Source organism: Ornithodoros turicata, chromosome 1, assembly GCF_037126465.1.
Source record: "Ornithodoros turicata isolate Travis chromosome 1, ASM3712646v1, whole genome shotgun sequence".
In the NCBI taxonomy this organism is placed as follows: domain Eukaryota; kingdom Metazoa; phylum Arthropoda; class Arachnida; order Ixodida; family Argasidae; genus Ornithodoros; species Ornithodoros turicata.
Genome location: NC_088201.1, coordinates 211,673,796 through 211,695,983, shown reverse-complemented (window position 1 = coordinate 211,695,983; position 22,188 = coordinate 211,673,796). Strand labels below are relative to the sequence as shown.

The 22,188-nt window shown below is 42.8% G+C and overlaps 1 protein-coding gene and 1 long non-coding RNA gene across 3 annotated transcripts in view; one reads left to right on the top strand and one right to left on the bottom strand.

The window, feature by feature from the left end:
* The first annotated feature begins 5,724 nt into the window (after positions 1-5,724).
* Positions 5,725-22,188, top strand: part of LOC135379027 (atlastin-2-like) — a 35,591-nt gene continuing 19,127 nt past the window's right edge. The window contains exons 1-8 of one of the 2 annotated variants that reach the window (XM_064612277.1): positions 5,725-5,832; positions 11,180-11,245; positions 12,081-12,271; positions 13,101-13,419; positions 17,209-17,500; positions 18,788-18,915; positions 21,455-21,511; positions 21,713-21,784. In XM_064612277.1, coding sequence (XP_064468347.1) covers positions 11,210-11,245; positions 12,081-12,271; positions 13,101-13,419; positions 17,209-17,500; positions 18,788-18,915; positions 21,455-21,511; positions 21,713-21,784 — 1,095 coding nt within the window. In that variant the 5' untranslated portion in view covers positions 5,725-5,832; positions 11,180-11,209. Of the gene's footprint in view, positions 5,836-11,179; positions 11,246-12,080; positions 12,272-13,100; positions 13,420-17,208; positions 17,501-18,787; positions 18,916-21,454; positions 21,512-21,712; positions 21,785-22,188 lie in introns of both variants that reach the window. The other variant, XM_064612276.1, reaches the window with a different exon arrangement.
* LOC135379028 (uncharacterized) overlaps positions 16,269-22,188 on the bottom strand; it is a 29,606-nt gene continuing 23,686 nt past the window's right edge. Inside the window, exons 3-4 of the long non-coding RNA XR_010418673.1 lie at positions 17,161-17,536; positions 16,269-16,411 (exon numbers count right to left, since the gene is read on the bottom strand). This is a non-coding gene — a long non-coding RNA (uncharacterized LOC135379028). The remainder of the gene's footprint in view (positions 16,412-17,160; positions 17,537-22,188) is intronic.

Sequence of the window (22,188 nt, the reverse complement as noted above, 5' to 3'; positions counted from 1 at the left end):
ACGACGTAACACACGTGATTTTTTGTAATGCTTTCTAAATTCTGTAAGATATGACCCTGGAAGTACAATGTTAGCCAACCACATTTAATGTGCATGGCGCACACCTTCAATGGTGTGAAAAAGTTTACAGCGTTGGGCTTCAATGAATATGCTTATTCCATGCGTTTTGTGTTGTGCATGAAACATAAAACACGGTCAGTTGAAAACGACACACCAGACGAAGTGCTACACATAAACTGCGCTTCAGAGATGTGCGAGTGTGACCTGTACTCTGACAAAAAATAAAATAAAAGAGGAATCCCAGGTGATCCCCCATTCGCGCATGCATAAGCCGGCATTCGCCAACTCACTTCAACCTTTGGTTTAACGACCTCAGGATCTAATTGATCAGGTGAACTTCCCTACTGTGATGACTGAAAGCTTGAACATGACCGCAGCAGGTGCGCATTATTCACATTGTTACGAGACGGGCGAGGAAAGGGAAGTGATAAGGGACAAAGTAGCAGACAGCAGATGGAGTTCGAGGGTTGAGAGCAGGGAGCGTCGCAGCTTAAGGCGGCCACGGTGCTCGAGCGAAACACGGCCATGTATCGGTGGTTTCGCATATCTCTGTAGGAGATACAGACATAATGCGAAACAAGATAATTGATGGCGGCATGCCCATACTTCCCGGTATAGCGTTATTCTTGTGGAAACAGCATTACGCACTTCTCTGCAAGATATGCGTATGGCGGCGCTCCAGGTGTCTGTGTTACAGGAGACGCACAGTAATCCATCACTGACTTGGAGCGGTCCACGGTGGTGAACGTGGTGTTTCTTGTCTACCGTATGCTCCTTCCTGATAATGTGACAGAGCCAGTGATGGGGAAAGTACCTCAAAATTGTACTTCAAGTAAAGTACTAAGTAACTGGTGCCATTAGTACTTCAAGTACAGAACAAAGTACCCAATTCCAAATGTAGTTCAAGTAAAGTACAAAGTACTAAGCAAAATACTTCAATTACTCATCAAGTACTGGATCAATTTAATTTATCGCTTTGCATTTCACTGCTTAGCATCTTTGTCTTCCTTTTTCTGGCAAAAATTTAATGAACATTCTTGACAAATGCTCTGAAACCATAAAGTCCTAGGTTAAGCGCTAACCCGTGAAAATGAACTTGATCAGATGTTACAATTAGCAGTTACATGTAGAGAGGTAATCAGTCAGCTGTAGTGCGATGACGCAAAATAGTATTATACCCTGACTGATCCAAAGTCACCCACCTAGTGTGGTGTTCCGGTACTAATCTTCGGGAATGAGAGGCTAGATAATTTCAGGGGGGGAAAGTACAAGCCAACAGAGATTATATATTTCTGGGCATTCCTTCCTCCTTTTTAGAATACAACATGTTCAAAAAAAAGAATACGAAGAAATTCATGTGACCAGTTAAAAAACTGTAAGTATAAAAATGAAAGCATGTGTGTTTTTCAGAGTGTCCATCGCGTAATGCAATCACACATTGTGATATAAATTGATTATTAATTGCCAACGAAGGAACCAATATAAAAAAGCATAGAACCTTGCATTGGCAGAACTGAAATTACAATCGACCAAGTGATTGTGCTGCCGGTTGCAGTATCATAATGTCTGCGTGTCGTTGCATTCCATTCGTTTTACATAACCATAGGAGCGTTTATACTTTTTCAACATTCCAAGCCTTTCAATAATAGATTTGCTTCAACAAATATGATCTTTAAACGCACAAAAGTCCTTCTGGTAAAATGTCATACTGGGAATATTGTACTGCATTCCACTACAAGCGCTAAAATAACGCTAAAAAAAGCTAAAAAAAGAGCTAAAAAACGCAAAGATTTATAGCCCTATCTGTGTGTTTTCGTCGTCGTCTTGTCATTTTAGCACTTTTAGTAGGGTGCATTTCTGGTACTCGCTTATGATTTTTTGTCTGTAGTCGAAGTTTGGGTACTTGAGTACTTGATCGGAAAGTACTCAAAGAAAAGTACGATAAGTACAGTACAAAGTACACGATCTGAAATGTACTTAAAGTAAAGTACAAGTACACAGAAATGTTCTTAAAGTACTACTTGAGTACTCGGTACTTCAAGTACTGCCCGACACTGGACAGAGCGAAGGTGCAAACCTTGGAAACGTAAGGACGTGTACTCTGGCACATTGGGGTATGACTCAGTGCGCCCAACTATCCATCCATGCGAGTGTTGCATGGGAGGGTTGGCTGGTGCTGTAGTCCACTGTGGTAGTGCCGGTGTAGAGCTGTACCGAATTCTGACATCATTTCTATATCTACATGTCTACATGCAACATCCTCCTACGATTAATCATTCGCTGAATTGGTTGAAGTCTTTGGGCGACAAATATTCATTATTACATTATGACTGCCTGCTGTTATGATGAAACTTTTTTTCGCAAATTAGGAAACTCACTGCACCCTAGTGTATATTATTGCCGTCTGGAATCAAACCTGATACGTTAGATATCAGGGACCTCGACATTGCGAAAAGCGAACGTCACGCTAATATCATGCGTTACCACCATTACCAAGCTAATTAACCGGTAGGATATTTCTGCTCCCGTTGGACCCAAAATATGTTACCTCAATTTCATTTCTGACGACCTCGTGAGGAACACAAGTGATGCGCTCACCCCATAACAAAAAAAAAAATTTGTCATCAAGAAGCACAGACGTGTCCCCGTAGAGTGTTAGGTTCATGATACAGCACTGCTGCAGCGCCTGCGCTCTTCAAAACGATAAAGAAATAAAACACTGAAACTGCAAGAAAGCTTGTTACTCTAATAAACAGTAGTTTCAGTGGTTTCATCTTTTATTCACTTGTGTTGACCGCACTTGAGAAAGTTTCTGCATTCGTCGGTTGCTATATCCGGATGCTACAACAACCCTTCCTGTGTCAGCTTGCTGGCGCCGCGACGCCGACCGAACCGAAAAAAAAAAAAAAGACAGCGCGCGTTCCACTATTGGGCAAGACACATGCTGTCAGCAACTGGAGGCTGAGAAAAAGACAATTTCTGACCCGCATGACTCAAAACTCCGCACATTGTATTGGCCCTCGGAACAACACATTGTAATGGCTATACTGAGAAAGAAATATCTGTTGTTTTAGCAGAGAATTACTAGAAGAAAATAGTCCAGAAGTCCTGTTAGTATCCTGTCCATATGCTGGTTCAAGAAATCTATAGGGACTCTTGATATAATCGGTATTGTCTGTTGTAGCAACAGGATTTCCTGTTATTGCATTATAACATCTCGATGTAAACTTTACAGGGCCCCAATTATACGTATAACTGACGTATAACTAACGTATATTGCATGCTTGTTCTATATATCACAATTACAGCACTCTGTCCACTACCTTGGAAGGATCTCTTTTTGCAAGTAAAAAATCTGCAAGAAACTTGGTGAAGTTGTTGACAAAACCATCAGTTCTAGAACTGCTCGTCTTTAATGAAGGTTCTCCTGTAATGTCATACATTTGCAATAATAGATTCACTCTTGTCATGTGCAGAAGAGCTACCCTGAATATCTTTCTTGAATATCTATATTTATGTTGTACATATGTTGACGGTAGGTGTGTAAAAATGTGCGCTTTGTACCGCAGGCTGGAATTGCTTGCAGAACAACATACACTCAAAAGGTGTATTCAAGAATCCAGGTTTTTGTTTCAGGCTGCTTGATGCACGCAACAAGACAACCTTCTCTGCCAGAGTACTCAAACAATGCTTCATGCTCCAAAATACTCAAACAATGCCATGTACTCAAACAATGCCATGCGCCTTCATATAGCTCCAGCCCGTGGATAGATCTCAAGGAAGAATCCAAAATGTAGTTCCCATCCAAATTACTACATCAGCAAGAGCAGGTAGCACAAATGACAGCGCAACCGTACAACTCTAATGTTGGGACTAGGTACATAAGCTCGGCATTGTTATGTCTGCATATGTTTGAAGGCTGTATGGTCCAAGGTATTCAAACCATACGTGCAAATTGTCATTTGCGACACTTTCGTACTCTGTGCGTTATAGTTAGCAGGAAAATAACATGGATGAATAAAATACCGGAGGAAACTATTGGTATGAACGTTTCTCAGCACGTCCATGATCTCTCCAATGTTTCTTTTATTTTTTTTTTCAGATTCCGGAACGAAAAGTGCACTACTATAGTGTGCTTCATAATGCAGCGGAGCACACCTGGCTTCAACAACGCTATCTTAGCACATAACTTACAAATTTTTAATATGACTGGCGTGGATGGAACAGAGAAACACTGAATTCGTTGTCTGGCCTGAAAAGCAACGTGCACTACTATAATGTGATTTATAATGCAGCAAGCACACGCTTCATTAACGCAATCTCAGCACAAAGCTTAGCTGCATGGGACAATTAGATATTTTATGCTAAATTTTGTCAGTACCTGCAGTATATGTACGTATGTATATATATATATATATATATATGTATATGTGTATGTATGTATATCAATTCTGTCAGTACCTGCAGTTCTTCAAGAAGGAATGATCCACTCTCCTCCATACTGGAAATCGTTGGAGCCGGCAGTTGTTGCTCTTTACGAGCACATTTTCTTACCAGTGAGAAGAGAAAACCGAACATGAAGAAGACGCCTCGCATTGTGTTCAGACGCATAACGTGGATACTTATGGTTGCTGATATTAAGATGTTTCCCTTGATACCTAACGTAACCTGTACGTGAAGTCACCGATGTTGCAGCTTGTATTTGTACGTCTCAGTGAAAAAAAAAACGAAAAAAAAAACGCGTAACTTACACATACCGCGACATGAACAATTATAATACGCTCAATAAAATGTGTGAATATCGTATACAGGAGCAGCAAGAATCACGAACACAACACCATACCAAATGCATCAACACAGCTTTCCTTTTGCTGCCGTAATCGACGTACGAACCGAATGGCGCAGTAACCCTACGAACACCAGTGACAGCGTCTGCTTTTCGCCTGCGGGGTGTCTAGTAGGAAACACCATATCCCTATTCTAATCAATGTATGTGAACAAGCGCAAACTATCGTTACCGGAGCTATTCGTTGCAATTGCAGCACTACGGGAACCTCAAGTGAAGTGTACATACCAACGCTTCAATACGATCGCAGGGCAGGCAAAGAGAAAGGCGAAACGAAATCACGGTTGCTTGGGCGTCCGTAGGCATTTTGAAATGTTACTGCGGCTCCTGCAGTTCTTGCTTCCTGCTTCAGTCTTCGGGTTCTTCTGCAGGGTCACCTGACTGCTGCAAAAAATACTCCTACTCTCCACGGCGGAGACCGCCCCAACGACCATTTTTGTTTCGTTTTACCGAGTTGCCCTGTTGGAGCAGATCTACAAATGGTTCAGTATTATTTTACATTTAAACGGTACGTAAATATGTCTGCTTTCCAACGAAATTTCTTAGAGTGTAGTTGCTACAGTGTATTCATTAAGATAAGCGGGATGCGATGCTGTTTAGCGTAGTTGGCTAATAATGTAACAACGTGGTTCTTGTTAGGTTTCACCCTGTGTAGGACCTAGCAGCCACTTCCTCATCGCTAACATTATCGGTCTTCCAAGAATAGCGTAACCCATGGCAATCTTGAGATATAAGTCTGCAATGTTCCCGCCGGTTCACGCAGAGCGCTTTCAAGATCTCGCTATCGCAAAATAAGATAACGCTTTGAGTGCATTTGAGGTATTCTCATTCAAGCGGCAGTATAGACAGCGATCACTTGTGCAATCGTTGAGTTGCGTGTGGTCTGGACAAGAAACCGACTGCCAGAATTCAACGATTTGCAGCAGGTTGTAAGTCATTTATTCCACGTCTAATCTTGCATGATATCGGTTGCTCGCGCTAACAGTGATGTGAATTTTCTAAACATAGGAAAATGCCCCTGCCTCTCCCTTACTGTCTAGCGCTGCGCCAAGAAGACGCGATTTAGTCACTGTATTACACTGTTTAACTCGTTTCTCTTACGATAACCGTGAAACAAAATCACACGCCCTTATTGCGGGGTGTGTCACGCATAACCAAAACGAGTTCCGTGTTTCTATGAGTAGTGCCTCTTGTGCAGGCGACTTTGGAAAACGGAAGTTTTGCAATTCTCTGAGTTCTTTATTCCGACTTTGGGAATATGACGTTTCAGCTCATATCTACAATACTGCATTCGATACAAGAAAGCTTCTTGCTTCATGGCGCTAACAAAAACTAAAAAAATAAGATGTTTGACGACGATGATGATGTTGATGATGATTCAAAGTTTAATGGCGCAGCGGTAACTAACGTTTCTTGAACACACAACGTTCTTTATTTATTCTGTTTTGGGGGGCACTGTTGGCACTCACCTGAAACACTTCCGCTGACGACTTTCTTCCAACCGCAGGCTTTTAGATAACTGCCCTGGAGTTTGTGTTTGCCGTATTTATTCGCTCAACCTCTACAGTTTACCTTCCTCTCGACACGTGAAGTACACATTGAATAATAATGGTGCCCTGATGTTACATGCATGGCTTGTCTGCCTCGTGTAGCGACATGTTGCACACACCTTACGCCACACCAGGCAGACAAACGCCACGTGGGACATCACGGCGCCATTGAGGTCGGCATTGAGGTGTGCATTCGAAGCACACGCTCCATACTGAACCAGAGAGTAGGGGGCGTAAACAAATGGTGCCGACACCGAATACCGTGCTTTTAGTGTTCTCTTCATTTATTGCCTGCTTCCTTTACTGCGTCGTGCGTGTAGTTTTTCTATAGTGTTTTTTTACTGGTCCTCTTTACGGTGCAAATGAGAGGCAAGTCGTGTGCAAATCCTAGCATTACGTCCGAAATAGAACCGATAAGGAACACATTACGGGAATAGCGTATTTTCCGGCGCATAACGCCCCAGTTATACAGTAAAAAGCAGGGGTGGGCAGTATGTAACTACATTACAATTATATAACAATATGTAAGTACAATACAGTTAAAGTACTATTTAAAATATAAATGCAGGTATGTATATTTTCTATTTAAATACAGACTCGAAAAAAAATGTACTTAATTATATTTGAATACCAATTTTTGGTATATTTATTCTTGTAAATACTTTATAAATACTCCTAACTACAGAATATACTGACTCATGTCTTAAAGTTGCGTGCATTTGACCTTTCAGGAAGACGGGCGAGTTTGGGGCGCAGTGTTTCAGCTAGCATGCATGCGACATATCGTTTTCGATGGCGAGTTTTTAGCCTTTGTTGCGGACGATGGTTGCGGCTGATTACCTTGTTGTACGAAGCATCCTTATCAAATTTAATACAAGCGGTAGTTCATCGGCGCCTGTGGAGAGGTGTTCTCCTTTGCGAATCTGATTGTACGGCCAAATACAAGACGCCTAGAAGATGCAGTCGTCGAGAAACTTCCAATATTAAAATCCCAATTATAATCTAATAAATAAATCCTATTGTTCCTTGCTGATTTGTTGTTATGATCATCGTTATTTCGGTAATTCCAGATGACATGGTCTTCACAGTATTTATAGTAGCAGTTACGGTATTTAAAAATGTATTATTATTTTGTATTTAAATACTCGTATGAAAAGTATTTATGAACAGTATTTAAATCCCGTTTCAACAAAGTATTTTGTGTTTATATTTAAAAACTCAAAAAATGCGTTTATGCCCATCCCTGCTAAAAAGTGCTTTGTAGAGGTCCCGCGTGTTATCTAACGGTGCGCGTTATAGACGGAAATATTTTCTTGCAGGGTTCATTTTCAGGTCGATGACGTAGTTAATTAAGCTACGCTTCAGAGGATTGACATTGAGGCAAAAGGACGAGTTGGAGCTGAGATGTTTTTTTTTCTTCTTTTTTTCGTTTGACCTCTGGCTCCACCTCTACTTCGGCAATAGAAATGAGGAAGTCCGGCAGTGGAAGAAAACAGCACTTCCTACAGCGCTCCATGTATGGCGCTGGAGGTCAAACGGAAATAACATGGCGGCTCCAGCTCTCCCTTTTGCTTCAGAGTCGATACCACTGAAGCGTAGCTTATTTAATAACTCAAACGAATTCAAACTTCTTCCAGGATGTGGTCTGCGATCTCCCAAGTATCTTAGGGTCAGTTGACAAAATCGGCGCACTGGACTTCATGAAAGATTAAAAAATCTGTTGGAACTGGACGCATCCATAAAGAATACAGAATGGTGCTCAGTTTTGAGAACGCACTGACCGCATTCGTTCTTGAATCGGGCTTTTCATGTCCCTGAATTTTGCCTTCGCTCTCGGTGAATAAGCAGAAGAACGTTCGTTGGTCAGTGTCGCCTATTCTTGCAGTGCGCCTCACCTGATATAAAAGGATGGTCTTCTTTTGTAGCATGACATGTTGTCACTAATGTCGTGGGTAACATACACATATAATACAACGCCTTGGTATCTTGTGCATACTGGAGGCAGTACAGAAGCTTCTAGCAACATTGCGGTGCGCGATGTACATCGAACTTTTTTTTTTCAACTTCGCCCTGTTTTTAGGTGTGCGTGTTATACACGAGTGCGCGTTATACGTAGCAAAATATGGTACGTTAGAGAGAGGCTTTGGACAAATTGAGGTCGAACACATGTTGCATATTTTATACAGGGTATTTCCTTTTATCTGCAGCAAATTTTCATTAAAAAGGCAGTTGCCTTAGGGCAGTTTTACTTTTCTCATTGGATTACTCGACGGGGCTGCAAATATGAAACCAATTTTCTTCTCAGTTGGGGGACTAATTAACAGAGATATTTTAATCAACTTTGTCATTATTCACTTTAGGGAGCAAATTGCAACTGCAATATTAAAGCCTGAGCTTCACACGATGCTCTCGAACCACTCATGAAGCACTAAACTAATCTCAGCGCGTGCTGTACACCCAAGTCTTTCACCTCGGCCGCGTGCTGGAAACAGAACCCAAGCAGCAAAAGGCACTGAAAGTCGAGTGCAATAGGGGTGGACGGGTAGGTGAAAGGCCTTGAACACATTAATGAAAGTACAGAACATTGATAAGACACATACCGTCCACCCCTATTGCCCTCGACTTTCAGTACATTGTGCTGCTTAGGAAAGTGATCGCCAAAAGAGTGACGTCGATGTCTCCGCCCTCACTTAACGTCATAGAACATCGTCATGTTGGAAAGTCGTTGGCAAACCCTTATCGCGGTATGTTTGACAATATTTGTATTGTTTGTCTTTTTCCTTCCCTTCGTTCCTTCATGTGTTCGCAGTCGCTTGCCGTACCAGTCATTTCATGCTGCCGAACACGGCCCAAGCAGCACAATGTACTGAAAGTCGAGTGCAATAGCGGTGGACGGGTAGGTCCACGACGGTAGGTCCACGTAGGTGGACGGGTAAGCCTTGAACAGACTCTTGAAACTTGTTATAATTATTATTATTATTATTACACCTGTATTGTTCCTTAATTTTACCGTTAGTGGTATACACGTCTCCAGTGTGGAACTCTCTTTCCTACAGTGACCCGCCACGAATTGAACCTGTCCAGAAAAAAAATTCTACACATTCTACATAGCGTATTTTTTAGAAAGAGCCGTGACTTTAGAATGTATGTCTATAGAGAGATAATGTCATTTCCTAACCTCGAACCACTCTCAACGGGACGCCGTTTTCATGACATTGTGCTGTGTTACAAGATCTTAGACAGTTTTCTCGATACACCATCTTTATTACATCAGCTTCATATCGTCGTACCTGTCGATGTAGCCAGACACTCTAATATATTGTACCTATGCCACCATATGCCTCCAAATCCGATCGTACCTATTCAACAAATGACAAACGCAGTTCATCCCTCCCTTGATTCTGTAACCCCCATACAAACGTTTTCAAAACTCTCCTCTGGCGTTCACTCAGTAACATGTGAACTTGTACAGTTTTTTCCATTCCCTTTTAGTGTCATGTACTGTATATCTGTGTACTGCATGTGTCAATGTAAATATCTTCCTGTTATGTTCCTTTTCCCGAATATGCCCAGAATATACATTGGCAAAAATGTTTTGTTTTGCTGAATCTGTATGTGTATGTATATATTCAGGGTGTGGCACCAAACGTGTCATTTGACCATTATAAAAAACAACAGATCAACAGAAAATATGGGGTAAGCGGCTGCTTTCCGGCCATTCAATTTGCCACCAATTAAAAGTATTTTTGACGATTTTTAATTGAAATAAATTATTTTTTTTAAATCGAACTTTGAAATTTTTTTCACATTCAATGTAACGCCTTTCTTGCTAAATGAGATAGACCGTGGTTGAATTAGCCAAACGCACTGCAAATTACGTTATGTAGTACGGCGGTTATGTCCAGAAAAGTGGCCATAGCACGTTTGTCAGCGACGCACTTAGTCGGCCGCAAAACAGCGGCGTGAGGAGGGCATATCACTTGCCACCTGACAGAGCGATAACGACGGCGGTGACCCCCCATGTTTGATATCCGTTGACAGCAGCAGACTACACTGTCGCTAGCCTTTTCTTAGTTTTGGGCTGCTGTGTCTATCAGATGGAGAGTGGAGACCCCCTCACGGCGCTGTTTTAGGGCCGACTTATAGCGTCGCTGAAATACGCGCAACTAAACCTCAAGTTTCGGACGACTTTTCTGGACATAACCGCCGTACTACGTAACGTATTTTGCGGTGGGTATGGCTAATTCAACCACGGCCTATCGATTTAATAAGAAAAACGCTACATTGACTAGGCAAATTTCCAAGTTCAATTTAAAAAAAAAATAATTCAATTAAAAGTCCTCAAAAATATTTTTAATATGTGGCAAATTGAATGGCCCGAAGGTAGCCGCTTACCCCATATTTTTCTGTTGAGCCGTTTTTTTTTTTTTTTTATAATCGTCAAATGACACGTTTCGTGCGCACCCTGTATGGGTAAGTACTGTAATGTCTACGTGCGCCAATACCAAGGCTTTGACTGTTCTTGGGCGCGTTAATAAATATTATAATTATGAATTATGATTATTATTATTCATTTATGTGTGTCAATGCCCAGTTTCGCTTCGTTTTGAGTTACTTTTCTCTGAGAGTGCAGATCCGGGACCCTTATGTTTCTGAATGACACCGTTCTAAAAAATGAAGCTCGCTGTGCCTTTTTCTAAAACCCTATCATTTTCGCTTGCAGTTCCCGCACCTGCGCACAACCGGAAAGAAAATGCCTACGTATTCAACCTTTGCCATGAACGAGACGGTAAGTGCATAATAACAATTGGGACTCGATTCACTGGAGGTGAACGCTATGAACTCGAGTGCATCGTTGCAGCAACGGGGGTACCTGAAATCCACCATTGAGAATATACTGCTTAAGACTTAAACTTTCGAGAATAAACCGCTTAAAAATACACGGTTAAAATAAACCTCGCAAAATAAACGGCTTAATATATCCCCCGAAAGATGGCCGCTTAAGATTCCTCCATTAAAAGTGAACTGTTTCAAAATCCCCTCATCATCCAGTACGGAGGCGGATTGATTGTATTCTGCATCGGGATTGATCAGGTTACGTTAGGTTAGTTTAATTTAGTTTCGGTTAGTCTGGATTAATTTACGCTAGCTTGATCTTGTGAGGTTACTTCCCTTGCTTCCAGTTCACGATACTTGGGGAGGTGCGGGCATAAGACTGAGAGCCGGTGTCACCTCACATTTAAAGGTATATTTTAAAGCGTAGGTTTTGACGACTTACTATTAACGGTGGATAGCTACGAAGTCTATTTTTAGAAAACCTGTAATATCTATGGTGAAAATCGGTGTGGACTTGGTACAGAGGAAGGGACAAAATACACAAAGGTGTCGTTCGACCTGCATCCGTCACACCTTCCTGCTGTCCTCTTTCCATCTGCCCACATCTGTACGTCACTCGTAACCACGGTTGCCTCGCGGCGCTAGCAGGATAAAAAAACAACACACTGAGGAAATATGAGCAGAAAATGCGCTGGAGCTCCCTGGAAAGGTGACAAATGCTGTGTGAAGGAGACACGCGTAAAATGGCGATGTTCGTAATAATGAATATGACATATACTCCTTTACAGGGACAGCTGGACTCTGGAGCATGTCCAGTCGTCGTGCGTCCCAACTACAACCCAGATTGCTTCGAACTACGGAATGAGAACTTGGCACGCCTTCTCACCGACCCCGATGTTGCAGACCTCCCGGTGGTAATTTTCTCAGTCGCAGGAGGTTTCCGACTCGGAAAGTCCTTCCTTCTCGGCTTCTGTATCAGGTGCAGACGTGTTGACATGGCTACGATCTTAGCGATAGCCGTACAAGAGGGGGAAGAGCGGGAAGACTTTTAGAGTGGGGAAATGGTTGATAGAGCACGCACCGGTTATGGTTTTCGGCTCGTAACAGTGGGCCGCTGAGTAACTCAAGCTGCATGACCTGTGTATGTCACTTTCAGCACGGTTGCTAAATCCTCGTAACATCGGATTTAACTGATTGTTTGTTGTGTTGAACGTCATGGATTAGAGTCGAATGTCATGTGCGTGAAGCAGTGGCGCAGCGGGGGGTATCGCTTGAGCCTTGCCGGATTAATAAAGCTGTTTCAATATTCTTCCCCGCAGATAATGTATCGTGGGTTGCCACTCATGTAAATTGCAAGTGCATATCAGGCAGGAGAGTAGCTCCTAAGTTTCTTCGAAGTAGCTCCAAGTTTCCAAGTGTTTGTAACGCTTTCGAAGCACGAGAGGAAAGCAAAAGCATGGTATAGAAATATTGTCGGCTTGAGTCAACTGGTGAAGATCACAACTGCTAGCTCTACTCTTCCCATGACGCCAACCGCGGCAAATCGCGGTCCTGCAATCCTGATGCCATTACCAGTGCCAACGACCAAATGTCGAGCACCGTCCGACAACAAGTCCGTTCGAGGGGGTGCCTTGGTAGACGGTTAAGTTACACTCGTGGGTGCTGAACCGAATCCTGTTCGAGGAACCTCAGGTCAAGGTTCGCGGAACCCCGGTTGAAACACTGTCTTAGACCATACCTTAGAGCACTCACTTGAGCGTAGATTTGATTCACCAATGTGTACTTGTGTGTCTTCCGTGATGTGACAGGTATCTGGAACACTTGGAGACGTCTTCATACCCATCCGGTTGGATGAACGAGGACAATATACCCTTGACAGGCTTTTCTTGGAGGTATGGCAGCGAAAGGGAGACGACTGGTATCCAGTTGTGGGGAAAAGTTTTCAAAGTCATGACACGACAACACGGACTCGTGGCAGTCGTTCTGATGGACACGGAAGGTGCATTCGACCAAACGTCCACGCTGGGAGGAAATGTCACAATTTTCTCAATGAGCATGCTGTTGAGTTCTATCCAAGTGTACAACCTCTCCAAACAGATAACCCAGTCCGATTTGGAGCACTTGAAGGTAGGTACCAGAGACGTATGTCGTTATTTCGTCTACCCACTGTAGCGTAATCACAGTATTCTGGCCTAACGGATTCCGTTAGTGTTCAAGATTTGCCAAGAAAGCCCACTGTGATGTGACTTCATTTCTCGGAAGGTGTGAAGGTATCAAAATTGCAACCTCGAAACGCGCAATTTTTCCACACCTGAGGTTGCTGTTGTGTTTTTTTTTTTTATGATTGCGGGTGCTTGCCCCCTGTGCAGGCACAATCGCGATTTCTTGTCTTAAACTCCGTCAACGAAAGTGTGCGTGGCGCGATAACTGAAGGGCGACGTTACCAACGGTATACTAAACTTCGGTAATTGCGAGTGTCAGTAGTGCTATACGATAGTCCGGTATGCTACCGCGTATGCCGCACCACATCAACCAATAAGATTCTCAGCCACGCTCTCTGTCATTTATTTCAGTAGGCACGATAAAAAAAGAAGGGAGAAACAGGGATGCGTGGCTGGAGCGAAGCCACTGAGTTGAGCTCTAAAAACGATACCGACGCATGTTTCCCGCGTTCTTTTTTTTTATTTTATTGCAAACTAAACGAAACGAAATATTCCATCTTTTGTAGATTATTTGCTCAACATTTCATTGTGGGGTATGCCGTCCTGTTTGAAGCTCATAGAAGCAGAAAGTATCGCAAAGACTCCTGCTTGCAGTTTTATCTGTCCATTCTAGCCTCTCATAGAAATTCACTTGTGAATCTACCGTTTACCCTATACTGCGCTTATTGTGTTTTCAGATGGCTGGTCATGCAAAAATCTGTAGTGTATTTTTCACTCGAGTAATTTGATTTCCCTTTGCATATTAGCAAAACCCCCCAGACTGGGGAGCTACGAAAACAGACACACGCGCACAGTGTCCGTCTGTTTTCGTAGTTCTCCAGTCGGGTTTTAGTAATATGAATTATAATCTCCAGGTCGGTGGCTTTTTAGGAATTCTTTCATTGTGATTTTTGTGTAACCTTCGTATTGGTGTACAAGTTGTAGGCGCCTCGTGCTAATAGAGTTTTAATTGATTAGTAGAAATTTCACATTTTTGCGTCGCGGTTTGGTGTAGGATTAATTAGCCTTGCCAATTTAATAAAGGTAACATAATTAAATTACAAGTCACCAAACTAAGTTCTACTCCAAAAACCCTTGCGAACCTCTCCAACGAAAAGGTCTCATGACAAATTCTCACAGAAATTCCCAAGGGCTGTAAGGTGTACCAAGGTGTGAGGCCCTATGTTGAATCTCAAGATTCGCCGATGTAAAGCTACAGCCTGGTCTGAGGTCTTGAGGCGGAACCTTAAAAGAACCACAGCAAGGCGTGGGGTCCTGAGGTAGAACCTCAAAATTCTTGAGGTATCCTGGAAAGTGCGAAAGCGAGGTGTGAGGTCCTCAGGCAGAACCTCAGAATTTCTTGAGGTAACGTTAGAAGAACCACAGGCAGTTCTGAGGTAACCTCAGAACGATACAAAAAAAAAAAGACTGCCAGCTACACAAAACACGGGAGTAAAAACCGGGACTGCTGTACTTAAAAAGGTACCTTAAAAGGTGGTGTACTTAAACCTTTTTAAGTACTCCAGTCCCGGTTTTTACTCCTGAGGTAACTTCAGACAACCTTAAGATAACCTGAGGTAACCTCAGGATTTCTGGAGTAACATCAAGACGTTTTTCCAATAGGGCACGTTCCATTAATAACAATGCCTCCAAGAAATTTATCTCGACCGTATTGATACCATTGAAGGAAAATGTAAGCTACATACATTCGTTGCTCTTTACGAACGTTACTGAGCAAATGTGGTTCCCATCTCGCATAGCTTTCGTTGACAAAGCTGAAGGAAATTTGTTCCCATGAGTATCAGAGTGCAATACCAGTGCCCGCCAGTTTCCGTTAACAATTCTCGGAATTTCAGAAAAGACACTCTCTCTTCCTTTCCAACCATACGGTATTTTGTAACACCCTCTCCCGTCCACTCCTCCCACAAGACCCCCACGCTTGTATGTAAGTTGTTAAGAAATGTTTCTCCTCCCCCTTATCATATTATTTGTTAATTATCTGTACTTGTGTGAACGGACTCCCTGTTTCATGCTTTAATACTCGTTTTCATATAAGTTTGTACTGTTGTCGTTTCTTTATTTTCCTGTTTACTTACTGCTAATTGTGTTGTTGTTTTTTGCTTGTTTATTTGTTTCTATCAAGTTCTGTAAATTCATCTTACACTCCAGTTCCCACCCCCCCATGTAATGTCATCCGGACCCTTGGGGTTCTCGAAATAAATAAATAAGTAAATAAACGTTGTTCCATGATGTTATAGCTGATCTCCCAGTGTACTGTTCATTGTGCAAATTTTCGCCGACCCTTTATGAAGGACACACCATTTCAAAGCTTGTAAAGTGTTTCCTATAAACAGGTGTTAACTGTCAGTGGATGTTCTCTAAAGCACTTTTTTTTTCTTTAATGAAAAGTAGGATAGCTCTTTCTTCACGGCCTGACATACTCGGAAGTATTAGTATCCATGCTTGAATGCCTGACACATAAGTGAACGGCACTTCATTAACCAACGTCTCTAGTGCCGGGATGTCACACCCAACTACTCCACCATTCAGTTCGTCCTAGTGGTATTCCCTTTGCGTAACAAATATAGGGAAACTTAGTTTCGGATGACCTTCGTAATTCCAGTTCACTTTCTTCATTTGGCTACATTTTTTAGATTTCTTGTGGTGACTCTTGTGGACAGATACAAACTTGCAAGACTTAATAATAATTGGGGTTTACGTTGCGAGACAACTGAGATCATGAGCGACGCCACAGCACTCGGTCTGTAGATTGCCCACCTGAGGGTCCTTTAATGTGCAATGAATGTTCACCACACAACACACCGTATTTAATGTTCCTTGCGGAAGATGGCGTGTCTAAGTAACTTCTATCCTGGCACCAAGTTGATGGCGTCCTTGGTCGGGCTCGAACCGGCGATCTAGGGATCAGAAGGCGAACACACTACAGGCTCAGCCACCAAGGCCAGTTCATGACAACTCGAACAACATAATTATGAAAGATAAAAGTCACTGAAAAGGTTCGCCAGCTGTAGGACTCGAACCCACATCTGGATTGCCGGTCCACCAATTTCTACCAATTGAGCTAAGCTAACACGCCTTCTCAGCGACTTCCAGGTTGCGTCATCTGAAGGAACAAACCAGCCACTCTCTCTCACTCATCCTCCTTTCACTCTTGCATTTTTGCTCACTCACACACACACATCCATACGACGGGATCGACGCAGGCGGCAACTGATGAACATGAAAGAACTGATGTTCTGAGGCTGGAACAACATAGAAGGGACCTTTAGGGGGGATCCTTATAAGGACCCTTGGAAGGGACCATAGAAGTATCGTCTATGTTGTTCCAGCCTCAGAACATCAGTTCTTTCATGTTCAACAGAATTATGTTAACTTTGTCATCAAGTAATTCAGTTTCCTGCATATGTTTTGTAACAATTGAACTTGAGTTTTGTCAGCCTGAAGGCTAAGCTTGGAACCACCTCTTATAATTTATTGACTATTTCATCCGTGAATGTGTTCACACCTCCTGAAAACATAATAAGCCCCTTAATAAGTAATAAATTTATTAAGAAATTAATAAATAGCTCACAATAACAATTCTGCTCTACGGCTGCGAGCCCCGCTGCTTCTGTGAACGTAGGCTAACCAACCAAAGAGTGTTTACCTGTTCCCAGTGAGCAGTATGTAAGCGACTTGCTTTTTTTCCTTCCAGCTATTTGCAGAATATGCTAGCATGGCAAGAAGTAAGGAGGGCCAGGGCAATGAAGTGTTCCAGAAACTCCTGTTTCTCATTCGTGACTGGCAATATCCTGGAGAGAAATCGTTTGGACTGAAAGGAGGAGAAGCGCTGCTTCGCCCCTGGCTGGAAAGGAACCCCACACTTCCACGTGAAGTATCCGAACTGCGCGAAAATATCAGATCCAGCTTCAGCGAAGTGAGATGTTTCCTCATGCCTAGACCCGGTGACGCGGTAGAGAACACGAGTTTCGACGGAAGGCTTCGTGGTAAGATCCCTGTACACTCAGCTTTCGTACATCCCCCTAGGAAGAGTATGTAGGGGGTCGTAAGGTGAAAACATTCCTCCCAGTTTACATATCCATATAGCTTTCAAACAAAAAGGAAACGACACTAATTTTAAGGCCGCCACCGCACGGACACCCGTCGTAAAGAAGCATGTCCACAACGTCGTAATCGGCATATACTTTTACATCTAGAGCGCTTCACTAGAAATGTGGGAGTCCCCTATTCTGTGAGTATAGAACGATGTCGATATTAGGACAGTGTTTTATGCGTAATACGTGCTTCCATATCGGTAAAGAGGTGACTGGAAGTTATGGTAATATCTATGAATAACTATCATTCCATTCACTGAACGTATAATGATTTTGTGTTCTATGGTATGTTTTTTCTTACTGCTGAACTTCATGCCTGAACAGTTATCGCAGACCGACAGGTGCGCAATTTTGCAAATCAACCAGCACGGCAGCAACGCAAGGATAACATCAGGTTTCTGGGGCAATATGTCAGAACTCGCCAATGGGAAGGGATTTCCGCTGATACCGTGATATGAGCACATTTTCGAAAACAGAACCACGGTCCTGAGTGGTCAAAATGGGAGCATGTACGTCAACAGAGCATCTCTTTCACTACCATAGAAGGAACCACAGTCGCTGTGTGTGCTTAAAGAGGAGTGTAGTCTTGCGAACAAACATACTGAAAGTGTTCACTCGGTTTTGTGTCGCCTTTAAATGCGTCTCTACGTATTGCTTACATGGTCACCATTTTCGAATCAAGCAGTTGGAGGAATCTGTTTGCTACAGCACCCATTCGCCGGAACGTTTGTCCTACTTATACTGCTTGCGACACACTTGTCAGGAATATCCAGAAGGTGGCCCGCTTGTCCCCTACCGGTGGTGTCGCTTTCGAAGGATCCGTACCATTATAGGCTCCAAGGGGAAATCGTGTTGCACAAAATGCCACCAACCGGAAGAGGTCATATTTGATATTTGAGCGTCGTCCGTCTTTATGCCTAGCATGGAGAAGAAATAATGCGAACAGACAACGAACAATATGCTCGAGTACGAGAGAAAGTTTCTCTTCGTTGGTGGGGCTATGTCAAACAAGGCTTCATCTCGAAACCATAATGGTATGGGTTTTTCGCACACGACACCGCCGACACGGGTCAGGTGGACCACAGACATTCTAGACCAGTATGCCGCAAGCAGTGCATTGTTTTCTAACTACGCACCGAAGTGCCATCAGTACCTCATAATATCAATCTTCATTCACAGATCTATCTAAAGATTTCAAATACCACATAGAAGACCTGTTGTCTTATCTTCTTTCACCCGAAATGCTTGTTCCGAAAAAGATCAGTGGAAGGATTATTACGTGCAAGGAGCTCGTGTGCATGTTTCAGGTGAGCTTCGTTCGTTTGTAAGTTGTAGAGGGTGTGTACTATCATGGGATGACGACAGTCTCTGGTAGTTAATTATGAGAACGTGTCGTGTTGTCTTTTTCTGTTCCGTGTCTCTGGTTTTATCGTCGTTTTTACAATGTACCAGCTCTCCTGCACCCTTGCACTTCTACCTCTGGTAGTCCGTCCATTTGTTTGTTTCTTAGTGTATGACTATAGTGCTTTTGTCGAATAATTATTCATCGTTATTGATAATAATTAATAATTATTCAATCATTCATGTGTATTTCGGTATTATTTGTGTAGTATTGCCTGATTATTATACAGGGTGTTCCAATTTAACCCCCGGGCTAAATAATTGGTGCACCAATCGGGTGCACCAATCACCTAACTTACTTTTTTACGAGCATCCGTCTGATACCACCAATAAGCTGCAAACAATGTAAATCAGTGGGAAGCGCTCATTATTTAAATTTATATAAATCTTATTTATTAACATTATTAGAAATTAATATTTATTAATTAACATTATGATGTCTTAAAAACATCATTTATTATATAAATATTGACGCGAGTTTCGTGAAAAACAAAACCACTAAAACAGGGCGCCGTCGGCAGCAATGGTTGGTACTACCCCTTTTGGGACCTTCAGTAGACACCTTTTAGAGAAGGATCTGCCCCGTGCACAACCAGTAACCGCCTGTCAACATCCCGCGGACGCTGCGCTGCGGATGTGGCGTGCGTCCGCGGGACAATGCATTCTGTTCAAGTGACGCCTGTTGCACGTCCGAACAACCATGCTAATTAAGCAAAATATATGCGAAATGAACGTCCCAGGTTGTCCGGATTCAGTCCCTATGGGCCTGGTTTCGAATCACTTTGTCTCTTCATACATAACATGCATATTCAATGCAAGCAATCATTTCTACGATCAGCGTCCTTATCCTTGAGCTAGAGCAATGCATTTTCTTGTAAGCGCTGGCTGTAGATGAGAGATAATGACACTGGTCGCCGCAAGTACACTTCTCGCTTCCAATAATAATCATATCTCACAGTACAGTTACCAACAAAAGACAAGAATACACGTTTCAAAATCTTTTATTTTCGTATTTTGAGCTCCTCACTGCCTGTTACACGCAAGAACACACACATCAATAGAATAATGATGTCATGGAGGGGGGGGGGGGGCTATGTTTATTAAAGATAAAGGAAAGGGAGAAAGGTCATGGGTCATTTACCGCCGCTAGGACGGTCGCCGGTATGGGGTCGACGGCGAACAGGTGGCCTCAAGCGCCCACCTGTGCACGTAGTTCGGATGGGGTGCGCACAGCCTCTAGAGGGTGACGTATGTGGGACGTCTGCTGCTGTATAGCATTTGAGGCATCCTAGCTAAGGCGTCCCGGAGGCGTTCAATGCGGATGCTCGGACCCTTGTCGGCTGTCCACGGGCGATTGTGCGTTGTGTGGGCACGAAAGCGGGTCATTTGTTGCAGTAAATAATTGGTTTCAGTATACATATTTTTGTGGCCGCTGGTCGCGCTAAAGCGCAAAAGGAAGTTCTTCCACTCCCGTATCCACGAATGAATTACGCGTTCTTGAGCTTCCATCGCAGCGAGGAGTGCTGAAGAAAAAGTAACAGCGTTAGACAGGCTTCACCCGTCTGCCACCCCGCTTATCTGATCTATATGGGTCCTTTCTGTTACGATCCCACGCACCAAGCACAGTTTAGTCACGTACTACCTCGATATGACATTCTTTCCACTAGCACAGCACTGGCCAAACTTTTTCTGCGAGACTCTCGTTGCGAAGTAAGCCCAAGAACGCGTAAGTCATTGGTGGATAAAGGAATGGAAGAGCATCCTTTTGCGCTTCACCGCAACCAGTCGCGGCAAAAATATGTAACCCGAAACCGATTAATCACTCCAACAAATGACCCGCTTCGGTGGCAGATTTTTGTCCGAAAGGTGTTCCTAAATGTCCGAAATGGGCAGCACCATTTTAATGCCGACGTTCCCCTGCTTTAGAAATTACGTTTTTCACGAAACTGATTTGAATTTTGACTTAAATAATGAGCGGCGCCCACTCACGCACACGAATTATTTAGCCTGGGGATCGAAGTGAAACACCCTGTATAAGTGACATGACAGACGCAAAAACTGTTCTCGATCTTTTCAGTTTTCATGCATCAACACCTACTGTCCGCACCACTCTTTGTTATATCTACATAACATAGCTGTTCGTCAGAATCGTGAAGAATACAAGCGTCTTTTAACGTTTTTTTTTTTTTTCCTTACTACATCAACTTCTTTTATATATGTTTTCATTACTTTAGACGAGATGTTCACCATAACCTGAAGTTATCATGACTGTTGTGCACTACTGTGTAGGCTTTCGCCATTGGTAGGCAATTTTGAAATAATGAATTATGAGAAATTATTTTCCATCGAGCACACTCTAGAGATATTAGGATTTAGATATATTGATCTCTGTGCGTGAGAGTGCCAGTGGGAAAATCACTATTAAAATTCGTTCATATGTTTCAGACTTATTTCAGCGTCTTCGACCAAAAGGAGCTCCCTCAACCCATGTCTGTTTTCAACGTAGGTTCGACTACACATGATTTTTCGTAGTATATAACAGAATAAAAGTGACGTAGTTTTGAAGAACAACGTACCTCTCATATGTTAAGGGGAGCAAATTTTATACAACGAAGAATTGTAATCTTTCCCTGTACATTCTGCATCTGACACATTTTAATAATGAGGTAGGAGTGATCTTCAGTATATTTACTTTATTCACAGGCAACTGCATTTGTCCACAATAAGCGAATCATCGACGAAATCGTGAAGAAATATGATGCCGCCATGGAAGGAGTAAGACACCTATTAACATATTTCTCTCGCTCGAAAACGCTAAATACACTCGAGTTATCAATGTGGACATTTCAAAGCCCAGCCGTGAAACCCCGTGGCTACAGCTGTTCGACTGCAAGTGACGTAGTTGCTGAACGCTGTGTCACTATGACGTGTATTGCAGAGTCTCCTTTCTTGAACTCACTGTAGTCGTGTTCAGTTTAAGAAGACACAAAAAAATAGTACGTCAACTGCATATGCCGTTGGAGGCAACGACACGCAATAGCGCGCCACGAGAACTACCGCAGCATCACCATGCACCATCAGTGGGAGATCACACTTTCCTGCTACAGCGTGGCGTGATGCGACCAATCTTAACAGCGCCAATACGGAATCGGAGCGAGTACAATGGATAACATTATCAG